At 44.6% G+C, this 23,807-nt stretch overlaps 1 protein-coding gene across 1 annotated transcript in view; it reads left to right on the top strand.

Annotated features, from left to right (window-relative positions):
* The window catches only part of LOC123759109 (uncharacterized), a 215,674-nt gene extending 192,489 nt beyond the window's left edge, over nucleotides 1–23,185 (top strand). Inside the window, exons 36-44 of the mRNA XM_069329283.1 lie at nucleotides 1,756–1,832; nucleotides 2,965–3,108; nucleotides 4,088–4,198; nucleotides 6,109–6,238; nucleotides 8,207–8,793; nucleotides 12,382–12,507; nucleotides 12,788–12,939; nucleotides 13,339–13,474; nucleotides 14,077–23,185. Coding sequence (XP_069185384.1) covers nucleotides 1,756–1,832; nucleotides 2,965–3,108; nucleotides 4,088–4,198; nucleotides 6,109–6,238; nucleotides 8,207–8,793; nucleotides 12,382–12,507; nucleotides 12,788–12,939; nucleotides 13,339–13,474; nucleotides 14,077–14,154 — 1,541 coding nt within the window. The 3' untranslated portion in view covers nucleotides 14,155–23,185. The remainder of the gene's footprint in view (nucleotides 1–1,755; nucleotides 1,833–2,964; nucleotides 3,109–4,087; nucleotides 4,199–6,108; nucleotides 6,239–8,206; nucleotides 8,794–12,381; nucleotides 12,508–12,787; nucleotides 12,940–13,338; nucleotides 13,475–14,076) is intronic.
* The last annotated feature ends 622 nt before the right edge of the window (nucleotides 23,186–23,807 follow it).

The raw sequence follows: 23,807 nt of genomic DNA, 5'->3' as shown, positions 1-23,807 counted from the left end.
TCAGTATACTAGTCCTGGTCTTCCCTCACCCTCAGTATACTAGTCCTGGTCTTCCCTCATCTCAGTATACTAGTCCTGGTCTTCCCTCACCTCAGTATACTAGTCTTGGTCTTCCCTCACCCTCAGTATACTAGTCCTGGTCTTCCCTCACCTCAGTATAATAGTCCTGGTCTTCCCTTACCCTCAGTATACTAGTCCTGGTCTTCCCTCACCCTCAGTATAATAGTCCTGGTCTTCCCTCACCCTTAGTATACTAGTCCTGGTCTTCCCTCACCTCAGTATACTAGTCCTGGTCTTCCCTCGCCCTCAGTATACTAGTCCCGGTCTTCCCTCAGTATATTTATCATGGTCTTCCGTCACCCTCAGTGTACTTATCATGGTCTTCCCTCACCCTCAGTATACTTATCGTGGTCTTCCCTCACCCTCAGTATACTAGTCCTGGTCTTCCCTCACCCTCAGTATACTAGTCCTGGTCTTCCCTCCTCTCAGTATACTAGTCCTGGTCTTCCCTCACCATCCGTATACTAGTCCTGGTCTTCCCTCACCGTCAGTATACTAGTCCTGGTCTTCCCTTTCAGTATACTAGTCTTGGTCTTCCCTCCTCTCAGTATACTAGTCCTGGTCTACCCTGACCCTCACTATACTAGTCCTGGTCTTCCCTCACCCTCAGTATACTAGTCCTGGTCTTCCCTCATTGTCAGTATAATAGTCCTGGTCTTCTCTCCTCTCAGTATACTAGCCCTGGTCTTCCCTCACCCTCAGTATAATAGTCCTGGTCTTCCCTCACCCTCAGTATACTAGTCCTGGTCTTCCCTCACCCTCAGTATACTAGTCCTGGTCTTCCCTCACCCTCAGTATACTAGTCCTGGTCTACCCTCAGTATACTCGTCCTGGTCTTCCCTCACCTCAGTATACTAGTCCTGGTCTTCCCTCACCCTCAGTATAATAGTCCTGGTCTTCCCTCAATGTCAGTATACTAGTCCTGGTCTTCCCTCACCTCAGTATACTAGTCCTGGTCTTCCCTCACCTCAGTATACTAGTCCTGGTCTTCCCTCACCTCAGTATACTAGTCCTGGTCTTCCCTCACCGTCAGTATACTAGTCCTGGTCTTCCCTCACCCTCAGTATACTAGTCCTGGTCTTCCCTCACCCTCAGTATACTAGTCCTGGTCTTCCCTCACCCTCAGTATACTAGTCCTGGTCTTCCCTCACCCTCAGTATACTAGTCCTGGTCTTCCCTCACCCTCAGTATACTAGTCCTGGTCTTCCCTCACCCTCAGTATACTAGTCCTGGTCTTCCCTCACCCTCAGTATACTAGTCCTGGTCTTCCCTCACCCTCAGTATACTAGTCCTGGTCTTCCCTCACCCTCAGTATACTAGTCCTGGTCTTCCCTCACCCTCAGTATACTAGTCCTGGTCTTCCCTCACCCTCAGTATACTAGTCCTGGTCTTCCCTCACCCTCAGTATACTAGTCCTGGTCTTCCCTCACCCTCAGTATACTAGTCCTGGTCTTCCCTCACCCTCAGTATACTAGTCCTGGTCTTCCCTCACCGTCAGTATACTAGTCCTGGTCTTCCCTCACCCTCAGTATACTAGTCCTGGTCTTCCCTCACCGTCAGTATACTAGTCCTGGTCTTCCCTCACCGTCAGTATACTAGTCCTGGTCTTCCCTCACCGTCAGTATACTAGTCCTGGTCTTCCCTCACCCTCAGTATACTAGTCCTGGTCTTCCCTCACCGTCAGTATACTTGCAGATGACGAGACGCGGGTGGAGCTCTCCGTCATTAACAACGACCCGTTCTCTAATTACATCAACGCAAACCACGTCTACGTGAGTATTATTTCCTGGGAGGGTGTGGAACTGGTCCCTCCTCCTGCCTCTCTGTGTAGCAAGTGTATCTGTGTAGCAGATGTATCTCTGTGTTGTACGTGTATCTCTGGGTAGCAAGTGTAAGTGTATCTCTGTGTAGCAAGTGTAAGTGTATCTCTGTGTAGCAAGTGTATCTGTGTAGCAAGTGTATCTCTGTGTAGGAAGTGTATCTGTGTAGCAAGTATATCTCTGTGTAGCAAGTGTGGCTTTGTGTAGCAAGTGTGTCTGTGTAGCAAATGTTTCTCTGTGTAGCAAGTGTATTTGAGTTGTAAGTGTATCTCTGAGTTGTGTCTGTGTATCAAGTGTATCTTTGCGGAGCAAGTGTATCTCTGGGTAGCAAGTGTATCTCTTACCTGCCATTATTAATGTACCTTCTAAGTAACTGTGTGTCAAGTGTTCAACATCACAGATGGATATTGTACCTATTTCGTTTTGTAAGTACCAGTGGAGGGCTCTAATTTGCACTGTTCACTCCTGATCTGGTCACATATATCAGTACTGAGCCCTGATGGCCAGTACTCACTCCTGATCTGGTCACATATATTAGTACTGAGCCCTGATGGCCAGTGCTCACTCTTGATCTGGCCACATATATATCAGTGCTTAGCCCTGATGTCCAGTGCTCACCCCATAAATCATTTCGTACCATATTAATATTGAGTACAGAGTTATTCCAACATCATGCACATATTAACCTTTCATTGGAAATGGTTGTTCCTGAACTCGTCTCAAATATGTCCTTCATTCATTGGAGAGATTTGTATGTATATTTGCATGAACATAATTTTCTCAAGGTTAAATATATCTGTTAACTAGACACTGTGTTGGGGACTCGCAACTGGTAGTTACTAAGCTATTCCAATGCTCACTCTAACAATATACCTTTATTCGTTGTTATCTTCATCTCTCGGTACATGGTATACCATATGCATGGAGAGAGGTTCATAGGTTGAGGAAAAAATGTAAATTATTTTATAGCTTCAATTAATATTTTCTTACATAAAAAATGTATATAAATATTATTATAATCATTAAGAATGTCACCAAAGGCCGCACTCGACGTAATATTGAACAATCATTCTTATATATTCAGGGGTTTGGAGGTGTTCTGAAGTACATAGCCTCGCAAGGCCCCAAGGAGGCTAATGTGAGCACCCTCGGCGACTTCTGGAGGATGATTTGTGAACATCACATCTTCGTCATTATAATGGTGGCTAACTTTGAGGAGAGCGGGAAGGTAATTATATATTAAAGTGTCTTTTTGAACCACCCTAAACTTGAATGAAAAGTGTAATTTTACTTTTACGAAGAATTCAGACAAGTACTTGTAATTATTTGAATTTATTTTTGTCAAATGACCAAAACTAAATTGTCTTCAAGGGTATTTACATTGAGACGTGTACTCTATTTCCCTGTGTATATACACTTGAGACGTTTACTGTATCACCCAGTGAATATACACTGAGAGTTACTTTAGACATGGAGTATATTCAGAGCGGAATTATACTTGCTGGCTTGTCAGTATGCTTGTGTCACGTCCTTAATAACCCTCCAGCGGTTGGTAGGCCTTAAGCCCAACATCAAGCCAAACTAAATTTCTAGATTTATTTAATCTATATAGTCATGTGAAATTAATTGGTCGGATATTCAACAGCATTACAGAACTACAGGAGCCAAAACTGTAAATGTGTCTGAAAGAATAAGACAAGCTAAATTACAGTTGTTTGTCCAGCTCAGTTACAGATATTCCTGAAGGTGTAGAATGAAGGGATGGGTATGATGCCCTGCGGTGGGTACGTTGCCCCTTGGTGGGTACGATGCCCCTTGGTGGGTATGATGCCTCGTGGTGGGTATGATGCCCCGCGGTGGATATGATGCCCCGCGGTGGTAGAGACGTCACTCACAGCTACCTTGTCACTGTATCTGTGAGTGTATAATACGTGTGTCCTGAGGTAGACCTGAACACACACTATCTAGTGTACATATGTATGTCCTCAGGTTTAGGTATAGTTCATTATTATTCGGCATAGAATTTTTTTGTTTAATTTTTTATTAGATTATATTCACTGTGCTCAATTTATTGAACTAAAAACTACAGCAATTAAGCTAATGAAATTAGATTTAACTAGTACATAATAAGTAGTTACATATTCAATTGGTTTATGGGAGATATATAATAATAATAAATAAATACAATTTCCGTGTTATTTTATCAGGAAAATGTGGGTAAATACCTGGATTTTGGAGGAGCCCTGATGATTGGTGACTACAAAGTGGAAGTTGTTAAGACAGATCATCACCCTAATTACAACGTGTCTCTTGTTCAGGTAATGTACACTGTACTGGCTGAGTATATGGCTTCTCTAGAGGAGAGTTGGGCAGCTTCTTTAGAGGAGAGTTGGGGCAGCTTCTCTAGAGGAGAGTTGGGGCAGCTTCTCTAGAGGAGAGTTGGGGCAGCTTCTCTAGAGGAGAGTTGGGCAGCTTCTTTAGAGGAGAGTTGGGGCAGCTACTCTAGAGGAGAGTTGGGCAGCTTCTTTAGAGGAGAGTTGGGCAGCTTCTCTAGAGGAGAGTTGGGCAGCTTCTTTAGAGGAGAGTTGGGGCAGCTACTCTAGAGGAGAGTTGGGCAGCTTCTTTAGAGGAGAGTTGGGCAGCTTCTCTAGAGGAGAGTTGGGCAGCTTCTTTAGAGGAGAGTTGGGGCAGCTACTCTAGAGGAGAGTTGGGCAGCTTCTTTACAGGAGAGTTTGGCAGCTTCTTTAGAGGAGAGTTGGGGCAGCTTCTCTAGAGGAGAGTTGGGCAGCTTCTTTAGAGGAGAGTTGGGCAGCTTCTCTAAAGGAGAGTTGGGCAGCTTCTCTTCCTTCATTGTGGCACAAGTTCCAAGTAAATAAGTATATCAACAAATATGTTTAAACAGTATTTAATTAATGCAAATGAAGAGATATATATATACTGTGGATAGAGAAAGCTATGGACTTAACATGTGGTATTTAAAGGGCGTTTGGAAACCTGTGGCCTGGTAAAGACATATATCTATATTATGGGGAATGAATCTGTCTGTCTTTATCTGTCTATTGGTCTGTCTGTCTGTCTATTTCTGTTTGTCTGACTATCTATCTATCTCTGTGTGTATGACTGTCTGACTGTCTGTGCCTGTCTGTATGTCTGACTATCTATCTGTCTGACTGTGATTGTCTATCTGATTGTGTCTGTCTGACTGACTGTCTGTCTGTCCATTTGTCTGATTGTCTTTCTGACTGTCTGTCTGTCTGACTGCCTGTCTTTGTCTGTCTGTCTGTCTGACTGCTTGTCTTCGTCTGATTGTGTCTGTTTGTCTGTCTCACTGTCTGACTGCCTGTCTTTCTGACTGTCGGTCTGACTGGCTGGCTGTCTGTATGTCTGGCTGTGACTGTCTGTCAGTCTGACTGTCTGTGTATGTTTGTCTATCGGTCTGACTGGCTGTCTGTCTATCTGTATGACTTTCTGACCGTTTGTCTTTCTGACTGTCTGGCTCTTGACTGTCTCTGTATGTCTGTCTGTCTATCTGTCTGATGTTCTGTCTATATGTCTGTGTCTGTCTATCTGTCCACAAGCCAGACGCTTGTGGCTAGCCACGAACACTTTTGTAGAGGAATTGGTTTAGGATGGATATAGGCTGGTTGGAGTAAGCCTAATTTAAATGCTTTACGAAATATTAACAATTATAAACTCTATGCTATTTGCACAGTCAAGTATGAAATATGTTGTATGATTTCCGTGGAGTTTTTAGTGACAAGAAAATGCTGGAAGAAAGAAGAAAACCACAGCATCTGAGAGACCCATTCAGTTCTTTCAGTTCTTTCAGTGCTTCTTACTTTTCTCAGTGCTTTTTGTTGGGGAACCAGAGGGAGAAAGAGATAGAGATAAGCGGGATAAAGATAGCTAGCTAGATAAAGATAGAGATATATAGATGTATATAGATATGTAGATAGAGATAGATAGATGTATGTAGATATGTACATAAAAATAGACAGATGTAGATAGATAAAACGAGATAGATTTGTGGGTTAATATTATTTCTATATCATGCTAATTATTTACATAAATATTTAGTAAATGGCACAAAATCTTCACCGAGCATTGTGCTGCAGACGAAGAGTTTATATATTTTGCATATTTTGGTGTTGGATCTCAGGTCAGCCTAATTCATGTAAATAGCCAAGTGTAATTTTAAATACCGAAGGAAAACTGGTTGTATTTGCAGGTGTGGAAGAATGGAATTGCTCACACACTAACCCACTACCACTACTTGAGCTGGCCGGACCACGGCGTGCCCACCGAGGCCCACAGTCTGGCCACCATGCTACGGCAGGTCATCCTCACACACACTGATGGTACGCCGCCCATCACAACATTTTATATAACTTGTGATTTTACTTGAAATGTAATTTGATTAGTTTATTGTGGACCCCAGCCCTGATCTGTGAGTGGTGGAGGAAAGGTTAACCCCATATAATGGTATTCAGGAACTGACCCCAGCCCCATTCTGTGAGTGGTGGAGGAAAGGTTACACCCACATAATGGGTTCAGGTACTGGACCCAGCCTCGTTCAGTGAGTGGAGGAATTGTTACACCCACATAATGGTGTTCAGGTACTGGCCCCAGCCCTATTCTGTGAGTAGTGGAAGAAATGTTACACCTACATAATTGGTTCAGGTACTGGACCCAGCCTCATTCTGTGAGTAGTGGAGGAAAGGTTAAACCTACATAATGGGTTTAGGTACTGACCCCAGCCCCATTCTGTGAGTGGTGGAGGAAAGGTTACACCCACATAATGGGTTCAGGTACTGACCCCAAACCAGCCCCATTCTATGAGTGGTGGAGGAATGGGTACACCCACATAATGGGGGTTCAGGTACTGACCCCAGCCCCGTTCTGTGAGTGGTGGAGGAAAGGTTACACCCACATAATGGGGTTCAGGTACTGGCTTCGGTGTTCTTGAAGCCAAGCCATCAACATTTGTGGTGAACAAGTTACGAAGAGTTGTCATTCGCCTACCATGCTTGCTACCCGGCCAGTGTGTTGTGAAGAACACCGCCAGCCTCGGCCACCCTTTACTCTCAAGTGTAGACCATTGTCATCACGAGCCACACTAAATGCCACACTAAATGACATCTTTGGTTGTGGGTGTATGTTATTACTGTAGTCAGCCCTTGTCCTGCATCCACAACAATACTGAATAATAATAATATCTTATTTACAATACAATCTTGAAAGATTATCTGCTTGAATACAAATTATAAATTTTTAGGCAAACCATTTGATTTTTTTCCTGAGAACATAATTTTTAGGCTCAGAATAAAATCTGTCAATTATTGCTCCCAAGGAAACTGGCTATGGTAGCTCTGGAGATGTTTATCTGGTGCTTGTTCAGTAATGATCTGGCATTTATGTTTTTGCTGAAAGCTAATTTAGTTTGTAATTATATATATAATTAGCAGTCATAGTTCTTTCTGGACCGTAGTGTGTGTGAATATTACATTTGTGAGCTGTGACGGGGTTTTTGTGTGGATCTTTCATGGTGTAGACCTCACGTGGTGTGGGCCTCACGTGGTATACACCTAACATGTCAATTTGTTCAACTTAACTGTTTATGAAACACTTCATGAATATGGTCTTCGCATACAGGAAAGGGGAGAATATTCAGAAAGAGTATGCCAATAAAATACTGTACACTTGAACAGTATATGACACTTGAATATTTTGAGTCGGTGAGCAACATAAGATTATAAGTATATTACATGCTATGAGTGGCAGGGAATATATAGAGCACACAGAGATATTACAAATATCTGGAGCTTGAAGGCTATGAGCATCTCCGCCCGGGAGATTGGTATGGGGTACAGAGTAAGTGACTTTGCTAACTCACAAGTGTTCGCCGAAGCTCACAGCCGTGACTATATTGTCTGGAATTAAGGGAAATATGTTTCTAGTGACGGTGTTCAAAACGGTAAAGTTATACCATGAAATATGACATGATGTATATGAACAGGAATATTGATGCTAATAATGATATATTTTTAATCCTATAACACACACACTGTTAATTAATTTAGATAAATTTCAAAGTAAGGCTGGTCATTCCCATGCATATCACAGAGTGTAAATGCATGGGGAATGCATTGTAATTAAAAATACACTTCATGCTGGGAAAGTACACCTTGTTTGAACAAAAAATGGGGTTTGTAGTTGAGACACAACTACACTATTTGGGATGAATTTTCAACTGTCACACGACAAGACTTGTGTACCTATTGAAAGTTGATGTGTTGATCCACCTAATTATGTTCGTTATTTGCCAGTTGGTGTGGTTGTGCACTGTTCGACTGGGATGGGACGCACAGGCACTGTCCTGCTGGTGCTGCTCTTACACGAGATGTTGATGGTCCAGGGCAGTGTGGACCCACTGGAAGTCTTGGAGAGACTGTGGGATTGTCGAGCTCGTCTAGTAGAAAACACTGCTCAGTACAACCTTGGTCTTCAAATATTTGATGAGCTTCTCTATGGAGATAACACTGTCATTCCCACGGTCAGTGCACACGATCAGATGAAGGAGTTCATGAGGACAAGTCATGAGCTTTACCAGAAGGCTTTGGCCCTACCGTCTGGCCTCACTTTCAAAGTGGCATCTCAAGCTGAATACTATCAGCTAAACCGCAACCTAGCTGTTGTACCAGCAGATACTCGAAGGATCTTCTTGAAGATGGAAGGTGATGAGATGCTTTCCCAGTATATTAATGCAGTGAGACTGGACGGTCTGGATGAGCCGGACACCATGATAGTGACGGAGCATCCCCTTCCCTCCACGCTCAACAAGTTCTGGAAGCTTGTGGTCGAGAAGAAATGTCCAAGTATTATTTTCATCAACACATTTGATGGATATGAAAAGGTAATTTATGTGTATTGTTCAGTAGGTCCAATATTTAGCTTGACAAATGGTGAAGTGTGCACCTCATCACAGCATTTGTGCCATACAAAGAAGTAGCCTATTTTATGTGTTACTCAGTAAACGAAATATGTAGCTTGTTAAATATGTTCATCGTTTGATCCATATTGCAAAAATATTTCCTTTATTCTATACATGTGAATTTACCATTTATTATGCTACTATTTATTCAGGTAGCTAATGAGAGCCCCGTCGGCTCCCTGAAACTATCAAATTGACATGTGCCATAATAGTTTGGTGTCATCAATCCTTGGAGTTCAAGTGCCTACTGGGGGCCACGAGCCAGAACCTGTCCCCTCCCCCCTCAGTCGAAGGGAGCAATGGCTATATGAATGCTCTATAGGTAGGGATTGTCATGTCTGCCATCAACTGGGAAAAGCACCCAGAAAGGTAGATGAACCATTATAAACCTGCAACTGGTTAAAATTACAACCTACGACCGAACAGAGGACTAGAACCCCCCCTCCCCCACCCCAATAGAAAACAACGAAACAACCAACACGTCATCCACAACCTCCCCCCCCCCCTCCCCACTCAGTCGAGCAGACCGCATCACCCACAGTTCGTAGACTCATGTGCCTCTCTGGCCTCAAACTTTTTTCTCTGGCTTTGCATTTGTGACTTTACTAGCTGTGTTGTGGTGGCCAGGTGTTCCTATATGTTTACTGGGCTGCATGCACCTAGGTGCCCGGTAAGTATGTCCCATGTGAGTCAGGGTTATCTTCCCTGGGTTGTTGTTGTTTGAGTCTCACTCCCGTTAGAGGCCTTCATCACTTGGTGTTGTTCACGCCCTTGGGGTATGACGGGGTCTTGGGCTTCCCGTCTTGCCTTGGTTATGGGGTGGGTTTGTGCTAGGTGGGGCGCACTGCAGCCAGTGCAGCTTGCATTCAACGGCCGCTCTCGTGATTGCTGAGTTCGACCTCCGGGGCCCTTGCGTCAGTTGCTGCATCTCCACAGCAACTCTCAAAACTTTGGGTTCATCATTTTTTTCAGGCTGGCCAGAGGCGTTGGGTTCCGTCCTTCCGTTGAGCTCACAGCTAGGTGTGGGAGTTTGCTACTGTGTGGCGTGTACTGCGGGGGATTCTGCTTCCTCGGGGCTCAATGATTCGGCTCCATTTGAACTACTCTCTGCAATTCATGGCTCTTTGGGGCTGGTCGCTTCGGGTGGGGCTCAATGATTCGGCTCCATTTGAACTACTCTCTGCAATTCATGGCTCTTTGGGGCTGGTCACTTCGGGTAGCTCCACGCCGTTCACATTCACATTGTGTTCAACGTCTTGGTGGATGGCCTGTCTCGCTTCATTACTCTTTCCACGGCGTGGCTGGTCGACTCCGCCTCCTTCCTTGGCTTTGTCGGACGTTTGGGTGCCTAGAGGTGGACCGCTTCCCATTGGCTTAGTTCCAGCACCACCCAATATATGTGGTGCCTTTTCCCCCGATTGTGAGGCGTTCGCGGTGAACGCTTTCTGGCAGGACTGATCATGGTGGGGGTGCTTGTACCTTCATGTCCCCGTCCAGCTGTTGTTTCGGGTTCTGGCATGATCGAATCCCTTTGGGGAAGAGTGGTTCTCTTGGCCCATGGTAGTGTGGTCAGCCCAGCCCTACCTTGGTTTCAGACGCTTCTTGCACAGTGTCCGATCCCGGGAGTTTTTCTACGGCTCCTCTTTCAGCAGGTCGGGCCAGTGAGGTGCCTCGCGGGTTTGACTTTCACTTCCACTCATTGTGTCTGTTTTTTTGATGCGGGTGTTTCGCCATTTGTGTGGCAATCAGGTGACTTTCGATGGTGTCCCACCTGTGGGCTTCCCCTTGGCGACAGTATGCAATCCTGGCAGTCATTCCGCCATTTCCTATCTCTTCATAGGTTATAGTAGGTGTTAAGTTCCGGACTGGCGTCTTATTCCAAATACTGTTTCTTCTAGTGCAACGCTGGTGGAGCCGCTCCCTCTTGTGTTCGGGGTGGATGCCCCTTCCGCTCTGTTCCACATGCTCTCTCATGTTATTTTCACCTCGGGTCTGCTCATACGCGACTTGTGCCTTCTTGATCTCTGGACCAGGGGCTCTCGTTTCTCTCTCCCTCGGTTGTTGTGGCCCTTTCAGTCCGGGTTTATTTTCAAAATAACGTGACTTTAGCCTCTTGGGGTCGAGTGTGGGGAGCTTCCTGCTTTTCTCTGGAGCAGGGGTAAAACGCCATTTTCTGGGTGAGCCCCAGAGGCTCCCTATCACCCTTCTTCCCTCCGGCGGTTTTCATCATTCTTTGAACTGAGGGTGGTGCGGCTTGCTAGCCTGAGCGGGGTTTCCCTCTCCCTGTTGGGGAGGGTGAGGTGCTAACAGGCAGGCTTGCTAATTGGATGACGTGTTGTTTGTTTCATTGTTTTCTGTTAGGGGTGGTTCTGCGCCTATGTTTGGACGTAGGTTGCAATTTTAACCAGTTAGAGGTTTGTAATGGTTCACCTACATTTCTGAGTGTTTTCCCTGGTCGATGGCAGACATGACAAACTCTACATATACAGAGCTCATATCGCCATTTCTCCCTTCGCCTCTCTGAAGGGTCCAGGCTCTGGCTCGTGGCCCCCGGTAGGCATTCGAACTACACGGACTGATGGCACCGAACTAATATGGCACATGTCAGTTTGATAGCTTCAGGGAGCTTCCAGGGCTCACCCAGAAAATGGCATTTCATTACACAAAAATCACAATAGCGTGATGCATCAAATGAACAAATCCACAAGGGCCGTGACGAGGATTCGAACCTACGTCCGAGAGTATCCCAGATGCTGCCTTAATCGACTGAGCTATGACATGGTATAAGAATTGCAACCAGAAATTCTACTGAATTTACTTGGATCCTGCAGCCTCTCCGAGACACAAACCAGGATTTTACACAATTCCCCATGCACTCGAGCTATGTCAATATGCCGTTCTACCTCTTCGCCCTTACTTCATTACACATTTGTAATGAATTTTACTTAATTTATTCAATAGAATTTCTGGTTGCAATTCTTTTACCTTGTCGTAGCTCAGTCGATTAAGGCAGCATCTGGGATGCTCTCGGACGTTGGTTCGAATCCTTGTCACGGCCCTTGTGGATTGGTTCATTTGACATTTCATTACAACCAACGTGGGTATTTTAACACATCCTAAGGCAATAACTGTTCGAATGGTTCCTCAATTTTATAATTACTGTGTGATTCACGACCCTATAATTATCTTGAAGCATAATTGAAGTATGAAAATTAGTCCTCTGTACAAAAACTGAAATCAAAAGATTATTCAGTGGGACCAATGTGTGGCTCTCTTAATTAATGTTTGCTTCATGTTGCTGGCAGGATTGACCAGACCACACACTAGAAGGTGAAGGGACGACGACGTTTTGGTCCGTCCTGGACCATTCTTAAGTCGATTGTCCATTCTAACAATCGACTTGAGAATGGTCCAGGACAGACCGAAACGTCGTTGTCCCTTCACCTTCTAGTGTGTGGTCTGGTCAAACTACTTCAGCCACGTTGTGACTCATCACCTGCTTGCTGGCAGGAGTTTCCGTGTGTGTTGCCTGGACCCGACTGTGACCTACAGGCGGGCCGCTACACCGTCCACACGCTCCATGTGACACCCTACAAGTCTTTTGACCTCTACTCTATTGAGGTGTTCTCCCAGCAGGTATGGTATCAACTTTATTTTTGTGCCTTGATATTTCAACGGGGTCAGAATGGTTGAAATTGTTATCAGTATAATTCCATCATCATTATAGTTTGGTACTTTATAATTGTAAAAGAATATTATATTTGTATGCAAAGCAACCATTCAACGTATATTACCAAATATTTTCCACACTTCTCAAATATTATGTCTAATAATAGTTAAGTGAGTTAGGAATATATAGCTAAGTGAGAGGAATGTCATGAGTGGGAAATGAGTGATGTTTAAACTTGGTGTCCAGAATATACACCAGACAGTGAGCGTGTACCAGCTTACTTCGTGGCCGTACAGGACCCAAGTGCCTCCCTCGCCCCACGTCCTGGTCGAAGTGTCAGAGATGCTGCTGCAGTCTCCCCGGTCTCCCGAGGCTGGTCCTCTCCTCCTGTCTTGTGGGTAGGTGCTCCTTTACTTCCATCTTGTATGATCTGCATACTCTTTGTTGCCGTCCTCACTAATACATCAATTATTCCTGGGAATGAAACATAACATCCAAATAAAGCATTCACTTAAAGCAAAATACACTATATTCATATTTTGTCAATAAAGTGAAGTCAGGTTATCTAAAAAAGTAATAGGGCTACTGGTATTTAGTCCAGTTTTATTTACATCAAATTGATTTTGGACACCTATCTGTTTATCCTATTTCAAAAGTTACCCATTTTCATCCCGTTTTTCACAGTGCTGTCGTCAATAGTCTCATAATATTCCTTACTTATTCCATGTTCACGCTTGATCATGAGTGATTATGAGGTCCTGAATATTATGTGTGAACTGTAAGCGTGATCTTGGCAGTGACGGGGTGACGGGGTGTGGACTCTTGGCTGGCGCCCTCTTGACTATAGAGAACATTCAGAAATCTAACAAGATTGATGTTTACCGCACTGTTGTGAAACTTCGTCGGGCTCGACCACAGTTCTTTGTCTCTCAGGTAAGTCAGCGCAGCCTTCTGTGTAATGCTCATAAGTGTATGTGTGTGTGTGTGTACTCACATAGTTGTGTTTGCGGGGGTTGAGCTCTGACTCTTTGGTCCCGCCTCTCAATTGTCAATCAACTGGTGTACAGATTCCTGAGCCTATTGGGCTCTTATATCTACTTTTGAAACTGTGTATGGAGTCAGCCTCCACCACTTCACTTCCTAATGCATTCCATCTGTTAACTACTTTGACACTGAAAAAATTGTGTGTAGTGTTATTATTATTAATGTGATTTAACATATCTTATTATAGGGTTTACCTTATTCATGTATAGGGTTTACTTTGCTCGTATAGTGTGTACCTTTACTCAAGTATAAGGTTTACCAGTTTCCAATATAAGGGTTTAGCTTTACTCAAGTATAGTTTATCTTGCTCAAGTTTAGGGTTTACCTTAATCAAGTATTAGGTAAACTCAAAAGTACTGTACCAGCTTTACCTTACTCAACTACAGGTTATATTTGAATTCAAGTCAAAGTTTTTTCGCTCCCTCAAGTTTAGACTTCACTCAAGTACAAGGTTGACAGATTAAACATAAGTGTTCTTGTCATTCCTCCAGGACCAGTTTGAGCTGCTCTACAGTGCCGCTGTTGTGTACCTGGAGAATTATGACACGTATGTGAACTTTCCAGTTTGAACCACTGAAGGAGGAAGACTGCGTGATGGTGCTCTGCCTGCAAGTTACACATTTGGGGACATGCTGTGTTATGTAGACTTTGTAGTGCTGTGTGTACACCGTGGAAAACTTGTAACTGTTTTATAGTAAATGTAGATCTTGTAGCATTTATTATCTAGAAGATTTGTGGTGTATGTTTTGTGTACTCGACAGGCTATTAAACTTGACTTTTTTTTAATATTGTAGATTTTGTACCACATTATGTGGGAGCTTGCTTGTTGATTGTCTACATATTTTGAAGGTTATTTAATTTTAAAAGGTTTTTAGTATTAGAAATTTTGTAGCACTTAAGGTGTAGAAGATATTTATTGTTACCAGTGTTTTCTACTAGTGTAGATTTTGTAGCACTTAAGGTGCATAAGACTTGGTGTACCACTGTTTTATACAGGTGTAGATTTTGTAGCACTTAAGGTGCATAAGACTTGGTGTACCACTGTTTTATACAGGTGTAGATTTTGTAGCACTTAGGGTGCATAAGACTTTGTATACTACTGTTTCATACAGGTGTAGATTTTGTAGCACTTACGTTGCATAAGACTTTGTGTACCACTCTTTTATACAGGTGTAGATTTTGCAGCACATAAGGTGCATTAGACTTGGTGTACCACGATTTTATTCATGTGTAGATTTTGTAACACTTAGGGTGCGCAAGACTTGGTGTACCACTATTTTATACAGGTGTAGACTTTGTAGCACTTAAGTTGTGTAAGACTTGGTGTACCACTATTTTAAGCAAGTGTAGATTTTGTAGAACTTCAGGTGCGTAAGACTTGGTGTACCAGTGTCTTAAGCAAGTGTAGATTTTGTAGCACTTATGGTGCATTAAACTTGGTACACCAGTGTTTTATGCAAGTTTAGACTTTGTAACACCAATGATAATACTCTGTATACGTTAAGACTGGATTATTAAGATTGAAGCCATTGTTAGTAATGAGCATTTTGTGGTACTCTGAACGTAGAAAAGTGTTGAGGAACGCTTCCACCTGATCCACAAGAACGAAACTGAAGTGTGGAATGTTGATGAGGCGGTGTTGTGCCCAGGTGAGGAGGGGTTGTATGCACGGGCTCAGGATGAAGCGGTGATGTGCCCAGGTGAGGAGGGGGGGCGGGATGCACGGGCTCCGTATACAGCAGCTTGACAACCTTCACTCACCCACTACCTGCTGCTGCATATCGTACAATAGTTTAGGTTTGATTGTCCAGTATATTTATTATGTTGTTTTAGTAACCAATGTGAGAACTGTTTATTTACATTCGTGATTGTGTTTTTGATTAATGTTGTGCCTCATCGTCGTGGGAGATGTGGTGTGTTTATGAAGTTATCCTCGTGATAGACCACAGCCAGCCGGCTCCAACTGCCACAAGTGTAGTTTCAAAGTTATCGCTGGATACTTTCACCTGTGCATTTCGTGGCCTTGTTGACTGGTGGGAAGGCGAGAGGGGTGTAACTGACCATTGTGTGACAAGACATTTGAGCACATGTGAAAACGCAGAGCTTGTTTGTGTGCGACGCGAACATTTTCACAACAGGCTATGAGGATATGCTTTTATTTTTTGCATTTCCTTGATGGCAATTAGTGCCATATGTTTTCATCAGGTGTACAACATTCATGCTTTAACTAAAGTTATAATTGTGTGTGTTGTATTTCTATTTAGTCTTTAATTCAGCTCCATTTGGACTGCTAATTAGATAACCAAGATTATCAAATAATATCGAAACTGTTGGCGAACCGTCTGAGGCTTGTTATGGGTCGGATTGTGTTGCTGGATCAGTTTTGTGGAATGCCTGATCATTCGATTGTGAGTTGTAATAATATCGTTAGGGACATATTGTTTTATATAACTGCATATAATATTCAAACTTCGATGATAAATTTGGATTGGTCTAAGACCTTTGATCGAGTTGATCTTGAGTTTGTTACCCAGGTTTTGCATCGGGTGGGTGTGGCTGAGGGTGTTATTTCCTGGGGTGAGGATGCTGTATCTTGAGTGTAGGAGTAGTGTTTGTGTCAACGGGTTACAGAGTGCTTTCTTTGCCATGAGAGATCGGTTCAGCAGGGCTGCCCACTCTCCATGGTGCTATATGTGTTGTTTCAGGAACCCCTGTATTTGGCGGTGAAGAGTTGCATCGTCCCTGCCGAATTCAATCCTTCTCCCAGTTATTGGGTATGGAGTCGCTGGATGGCCGCCAGAGGGGCGGATGTGTCACCGTATAGTCTTCAGTTGACAAGTTTTTTTTTTACATGCAAAGGAAAGACAATAAATACAATAAAACAAGTGAAATATAACAAAGGACCGACAGCCCAGTACAACAATTAACAAAACATGAGAAGGGAACAAGGTAAACATGAGAAACACACATCAAGACACAAAGCAGAAAACAATTACAAACATGCAAGCAAAGCAAATAAAACATATTAACATTATAAAACATTATGCCAGTATAGAACAAAACAAACAAAATCACGGGCCTGAAGGACCGACAAAGTACATCAGTATGAACAACACGAAATACAACAAGAAAGCACAGCATACAACAAACAATCACAACACTCAAAGCATGAATAGAACACACAGGGCAAAGTAACAACACAAAAGCAAATACAGGAATAAAAACACTCGCCAAAACACCGGCCTCGCAACAAATAAGGGAGAGTCACGGACACATAATACATTAGGGCAAATAAAACGCCATAGGGGCACACAACACTACAGTTAGGAAATAAACGTAAAATCAGCTGACATATTTTCCCGGAACATGGGGAACCGCACATTGAACGCCTCCCAATGCAGCCACCTCGAAGGTTCAGGACCACCCACCGGGGACGCCATTTCATCCGGAATCCTGGCAACAAACATCCGTAAACAGGGGACCCAGATGGTATCACTCGGGAGGCGAATAACCGCCACTCTATCCCACACGTATGGAACCTGCCCACTATGAAAGTCCTCCAGCCTTTCAGACAGCATGAACTCGGCAATAACTGCCCAGTGACCCGGCGGCATCACAGAGGCCGGCAACACATCCTCCAGGTCCCCAACGCGCATCCTTACAGGAGGGGTCCGGACATAGGGTACCACCACAGGGGCACCAGCGGCCACGGGCACACCACCAGATGGCTGCAGGGAACCAGGGCAGTGCGTATCCTTTCTCAAAGTCACTACCAGGCCACGCCCAGCACCAGCATCCGCACTATCCCTGGCAGCGGAAGGCACCACACCCCACTGCGGAAACTCCTGGCGGTGAAGGAACAGAAGGTACTCCCGAGACACGGGCACCAGCACCAGCAGGCACATGGACCTCCGCCACCACCAACTGCGGAGACAACGACGCATCCGGATCCACACCTCAACACCCAACAACGTCACTGAAGTCCCCAACATCGGCCCAGGCAGAAGACGAAAGCCGGGAACGTTTGGGCTCTGGCCGGATATCGTCAGAGCCGGAAGCCGACCCAGAAACATGGGCACCACCAGCCGGACGAACCGACGCAGAACTGCAGCAGCCTCTACCACAGGGGAAACCGGGCCACACACACACAGCAGGATGCTCTGCAGCCACTCCTAACACCCAGCACATCTGGGACCTGAGGCGAGGACACAGGGCCATGCACATCAGCCGAAGACGATGGGGAAGACGGCGACTTGCAGTTGACAAGTGGTGGTTGTTGGTGGTTGGGGTGCCTTTTCCGTGCATTGCATGGTACCCAGCAGGGGCTGCGTATGGTTTCTCCAGGACTGGGTTGTCGTTGCCTCCACTGAAGCGATCTTCGTCAGCTGGACTCAAGTTTTCTACACCTGAGGACCATATGGAAGTGTCAATTATGCTCGTGGAAGTGCTCAGTGGCAGAAATTCGCCAGCAGTTTGTTCACTGCCAGGTGTTCCAGCAGTTTCTCGAGAGTTGTGAGGATTGTTTTTTCCTATGTCTGATGGCAAGAACACGTTATGGGTAGTCAACTTGACTGTGACGTTGATGTATGTGGCGGTACGTGGTGCCTCTTTTGAAATGATGGATGGGCTTTTGACCTGACTGTGGGCAGTTTGGAAAGGTATTGAGCGTTCAGTGAAATAAGGTATATGCTGGCTATTGTAAGGAAATACTTGCTAACACCAGGACTCTGACCATGTTCCTGGTATGGATTATACCCTCATCCATTTTCCTGTTGGGGTTCACTCTGATATCAATATGCTGGCCAGCCTCATACATGTTATAGATGTGGACTGTCGGATCACCTGGCGGCGGCGTGTGCAGTTGGTGCAACTGAACAGGTAACTATTTTAATTGAACGTGATTTCCCACCTCTCTAGGTCCAGGTCCAGGAAGACTCGGCGGGGGTGTTGTCCTGTACCATGGCATTCCGGACAATTAGCCTGTGTGTGTGTACGAGTGCCGGTTGCGAGCAATGAGGCGGTGGTGTGGCCTGTAGTACAGGGGAGGGTCGCCTGCCCACTGGTATATTTGGCTGTGGTTGAGCATAACAGGCTTTGTGTCCAGCCAAATGTGCAAGTGGAGGTTCATGGGGTGCGAATGGTGGTGGTGATGGAGAAGCCTCCCCTATATTTCTCCTCGTGTTGTTTCGTCCTTACCCCCATGGAGGGTCCCCCCCTTCCTCAATATTGCAAATCCCCGACCCACATCACTAAAGCTTTTACTCCTCCTACAGTTCTGAAATGCCTTTTCCTTGAACACTTTTCTTCACATTCCTGCTCCGTTTCCATCTTCACCGATGGGTCTAAGTCAGCAGGCGGTGTAGGCTACTCTGTTGTTTTTCCTGACCACACCTATATGTGTCGCCTTCCTCCAGAGACTTGCATCTTCATGGCAGAACTTTATGCTATTCTCTATGCTCTTCGTATCCTGCTTTCTCGCTGTGAATCCTCCTTTGTGGTTGTAGTTGACTCTCGCAGTGCCCTCATGGCTCTGGAGTCTTTTAATCCAGTCCATCTGGTGGTAGTCAAGATTCAACATTGGCTGTTTCTTATCTAATAGATTTAATACAGTTGAGTTTTGCTGGGTTCCCAGCCATATTGGTGTCACTTTAAATTAGCGTGCAGACGCTACCGCTAGGGAAGCTATCCACGTTTGTCCTATCTCCCATAAAGGTATTCCTTATTCCGACTTTTACTCAGTTATTCATTCCTCCATCCTTTCCCGTTGGCAGGGTTGTTGGTCTTCTGTTACTGGTAACAAACTGCGTACTCTTAAGAATAGTGTCCCTGTGGCCTTCTTCCTACCACCGTAACCGGCGGTGGGAAACGGCTCTGGCAAAGTTGCGTATTGGCCATATGCATTTAACTCATGGACACTTAATGGAGCACCATTCTGCTCCTTATTATCCTAACTACATTGTCCGTCGTACAGTTGTGCATATCCTTGTTGAATGTCCTGACTTCCAGGACGAGCGTGTGTCTTGCTTTCTGACCGTCCCCCCCATGGTCACTTGTCCCTCGATAGAATTCTTGGTGGATCGGATACTTTTGATATCGTTCATCTTATGCATTTATGTTCTCATATTGGCATTCTCAGTGATATTTAGTGTCCTCTTGACACTAAATATCACTGCCAAGCCTTCTTGGCTTGATGCCTTCTTTGATAATTACCTACTCTCTTAGAGGCATCCCATTCTGCTGTTGTGTGCGGATCTGGTGCGGTTGCTCCACCTGTGGAGCCATTTGAGGTGTGGGGTTGCCCCCCCTGTTCTCAGGTGGCACTTCCAGCTGACTCTCCGATGAAGGGTGCTTGTCCGCCTCGACGGCCTCAGGAAGCGTCGCATACGGCTGAGCTTGTCCCCAAGCTAAAATGCAGAAAGGGCGCTGCCAGGTTGCAGTTCCTTGGTGGTGAGGAACCGGTGGAGAAAATGGAGGATAGTTTGGGTGTGTAGTGGATGTGGAGGAGCCGGATCAGGGTGAGGTTGCCTCCTCTCCAGTCCCGGCCTGTGGGACCCCCAGTGCACCCAGTGGAAGTGGCCCAAGGTGGGGGGAGGGTTAGTTGACTGGTGCGGTGGGCGTGACAGGCATGATTTGCAGTTGGTATTAAAGAGGGGGGTCTGTCGCCCTTCCTTTAGGAGTTCCCGTCTCCCCCCCTTCTTCGAGCACCCCTGCTTCTCGGAGGTCTATGAGTACTTCTCCGAGGGAAGATCAGGAACTGGTGAAAAATTACCCGCCTCATGGTTGGTGTGGGATCCCTAGTTAGACCCCTACTGTTTATGTGGGCCTTCTGTGTGTGCGTGTCATGTAGTGAGGTTTGGATGTGTCTCCCCTCCTTGCTTGTGCAGATCATTCTGGGTATGTGTTGTGTGATGGGTCTGGTCGGTTGTTAATATATGTTGTTACTTCAGGTCCTGTGTCTAGCCTTTCATTTGACCGTGTTCCCTTATATTGTCTTGTTTAGCTGTGGATGGTTGTATGTTTGGGGTTGAAGGTTTCACTTATATTGCCTTCTTGCACTTGCTTCTAATCATTTTGGGTGGGTGGTAACGGCCTCCGTTTGTTGAGTTCATTGTGTGTGTTCTTATATCATATGTATTTCTGTTCTGTGCTACTGGTGCACTGTATATGCGGTACTATATCGATGTTCCACTTGTGTGGATTTTTTATTATTTATTATTTTCTATATAATAATAATAATTATATTTATATTATTTTATTATATTTTCAATAGAAAATATTATTTTCTACCACAGACGTGGCCACACATTTACAATACTAATCAGAATATATTCATTTTCTTCTGTCCTCCATGGACAGGGTTAGAGATCTGTTAAACACATAATTCAGTGATTTATTGAACATTCAACCACAGAAGTAGATTGTACTGCATTTAAAATGCTATTCTAACTGTGTGGATGGTATACGTATGGTGCTCGTCTATGCTCAGCGCCCTGGGTACGTGTATTAGCCTCTTGTATATATTGTTTTCATTTGTGTATTCAATGTTTCCTTGCTATGTGGTCCTGGTTCTGTTTTTGCAGTGCCTTCAGGGTGTTTCCCTAGGGTAGTTATGTTCCCTTTTATGTGTGCATGGGTTTGTACCTGGTGCGTGCCCACGTATTACACAGATGGTTGAATGTTTATGTATTGGGGGTTGTATTTGTTTGTATTGGTTTGGTGTATTGTTTTATATTAGTATGGTGCTCTGTTGTTGTTGTATCCTGCGGTGTTTGACACTCATGATGTTTCGGCACCTTGCCTTTTAATTGTATTTATGTAATTTTATAATATAGAGAAAAAAGGTTATTGGGTATGCTGATGACACTACGGTATTTGTATTGGATGAGGGGTCTGTGTTGGCTGCCCAGGATGTGTTGATGTTTGAAAAGGCAACGGGTGCCGTGGTCATTAGGGAGAAGACGTGGTGTATGATAGGGCTTGGTCGTTGGGCTTCAAAGTTCACCTGGGATGGTGCTTGGGTTCGAGTGGTTGAGTGCATTAAGATACTTGGGGTGACATGGTGTTGATCCTATGAGTTGACAGTGAGGAGGAACTAGGAGGGTGTGTTGCCTGATGTTGATGTAGTGACGTCCCTCTTGTTTGCGAGACGGTTGACCCTGTACCACAAGGCGGGTGTGGTAAATTGCAAGGTGTTATCGAAAGTATTGTTTGTGGCTTACTGCTTGCCGATAAGTAGAAGAGTGGCGATGGAAATTGATAAGATGATTTTTAGATATATGTGGTGTGGTAGGTACGAGCCTATCAGGCGGTTGACGTTTTGTCTCAGTAGGAGGAGAGGAGGGGTGGGCGTCCAGTATGTGTTTTATAAGTTGTTGGCTATTGTGGGTGTAATGTCTATGAATGAACTGTTGAATTGGGATGGTGTAAGCATTTTGGGCCATTATTATTGTAAACTGCATGCAGGTTCTTTTCTGAACATGCATGTATGCAGTGATGTTGCCTTTGTGACCCCCTCCATATTACTCATGTGTGAAAGACATTTTGCGGCGTATTTGCAACGTAAAGTATTCTGTGCAATAGCCAAGCAAAAGAGTGTATGAGGTACTGCTCCCTGGAGAGTCTCCTGTGATGGAGGAGACATTCCCCTCTCTTTAATTGGGATGAGGTGTGGGGAAATGTTAATGTTAAGTATATTGTGCCACAACAACGGGTGGGAACTGATGTACAGGTACTTGCACGAGTCCCCTCCCTACTAATGCTCGACTCCACATGTTGGGTATTAGGAGTAGTGACAAGTGTGATTACTGAGATGGGCCCGAGACTCTGCTACATGTTTTCTATTTTTGTAAACATATAACTTCTCTTGTAGTCTGGTTGAGAGGCACGATTACCACCTTGTGTGAGGCTAATGTCTTTGTTTACCCTTGAGGATGTTGATGTTTAGTTTCCACTGCTCCAGTGTGAAGGTTCGTAATACATTGACGGTGTTACTAGCAGATTATATATTTCGCCTCTGGATAGGGGAGGCAAGAAGGGTATTATGTGGACAGGAATCTGCAGTTTTTGCAGGATCGGGTATGGTACATTGTTTGGGGTTCAAAGACTTTACAGATAAGTTATGTCCGTGTTTTGTAGTACAGTATTATTTTGCTTTTATGGCTTATTGTCTTGATTGCGTTTGTTACTGTGCTTTGTTTACATTGCTAGTTTTCAATTGTGTTCTGCCATTTTTTCCATATGAATGTTTGTGATCTTTTTTGTGTTTTAGTTTGCGCTTGTTACTGTAGAATATGTTCTTGATTTAAGATTTGTGTATTCTGCTGTGTTTCATGTACCATTCTGTGTTCTTTGATGTGTAATGTTTTATTATGGTTTCTTTTGCTGTTGATGTAATTGGCACTTTCTTTCCTCCCTGGATGGAAAGTGTTGTCATGCTGTGGTGGTATTGGCTTATTGTGTGTTTATGCTGTTGTCAAGTTTTCTGTCTGTGCTTGTTTAACATTGTCCTGCTCTATATAGTTTGATAAGGACAGATGTTTTGGATATTTCTTTTATATGTATTTATATTGTATTGATTTTAAATAAAGAAAAAAATGCGTTCTCTTTCCTCTCATATGTTGAGCTGTTAAACTGAACAAATGTTAGTAAAGAATATGTTTACCTCGAACGTTCTCAAGTATATTACAAACTTCAGAATGTATGTTTGTGGCTTACAGCACTCCGGGCTGAAACATACTGGGCTAAAGAATTTTAAAAATCGACAGCGAGGTGAAAACCTTGTAGAGTGAAACGTTGCAAGATATAAGAGGCTGCCTGGAACTGTGGTCCACTTGTCGTGGGTGACATGTACAGCATTAAGACGTCCAGTGCCGACATGTTCCCTGCAGACAGCATCAAGACGTCCAGTGCCGACATGTTCCCTGCAGACAGCATCAAGACGTCCAGTGCCGACATGTTCCCTGCAGACAGCATCAAGACGTCCAGTGCCGACATGTGCCCTGCAGACAGCATCAAAACGTCCAGTGCCGACATGTGCCCTGCAGACAGCATCAAGACGTCCAGTGCCGACATGTGCCCTGCAGACAGCATGATGAATGAGGCGCCTCAGCGAGACAGTCCATCGTTCCTGGCCGGGTGACGCCCTCACCTCCCGCTGTCACGCCGCCGCTTTCCAATTACCGTCACATATATTACGGTTGTGGAGCACGGCGCTTCTTTGTGT

This window comes from Procambarus clarkii, chromosome 22, assembly GCF_040958095.1.
Source record: "Procambarus clarkii isolate CNS0578487 chromosome 22, FALCON_Pclarkii_2.0, whole genome shotgun sequence".
NCBI classification, from domain to species: Eukaryota; Metazoa; Arthropoda; class Malacostraca; order Decapoda; family Cambaridae; genus Procambarus; species Procambarus clarkii.
This window is presented reverse-complemented; position numbering and strand designations above follow the sequence as displayed.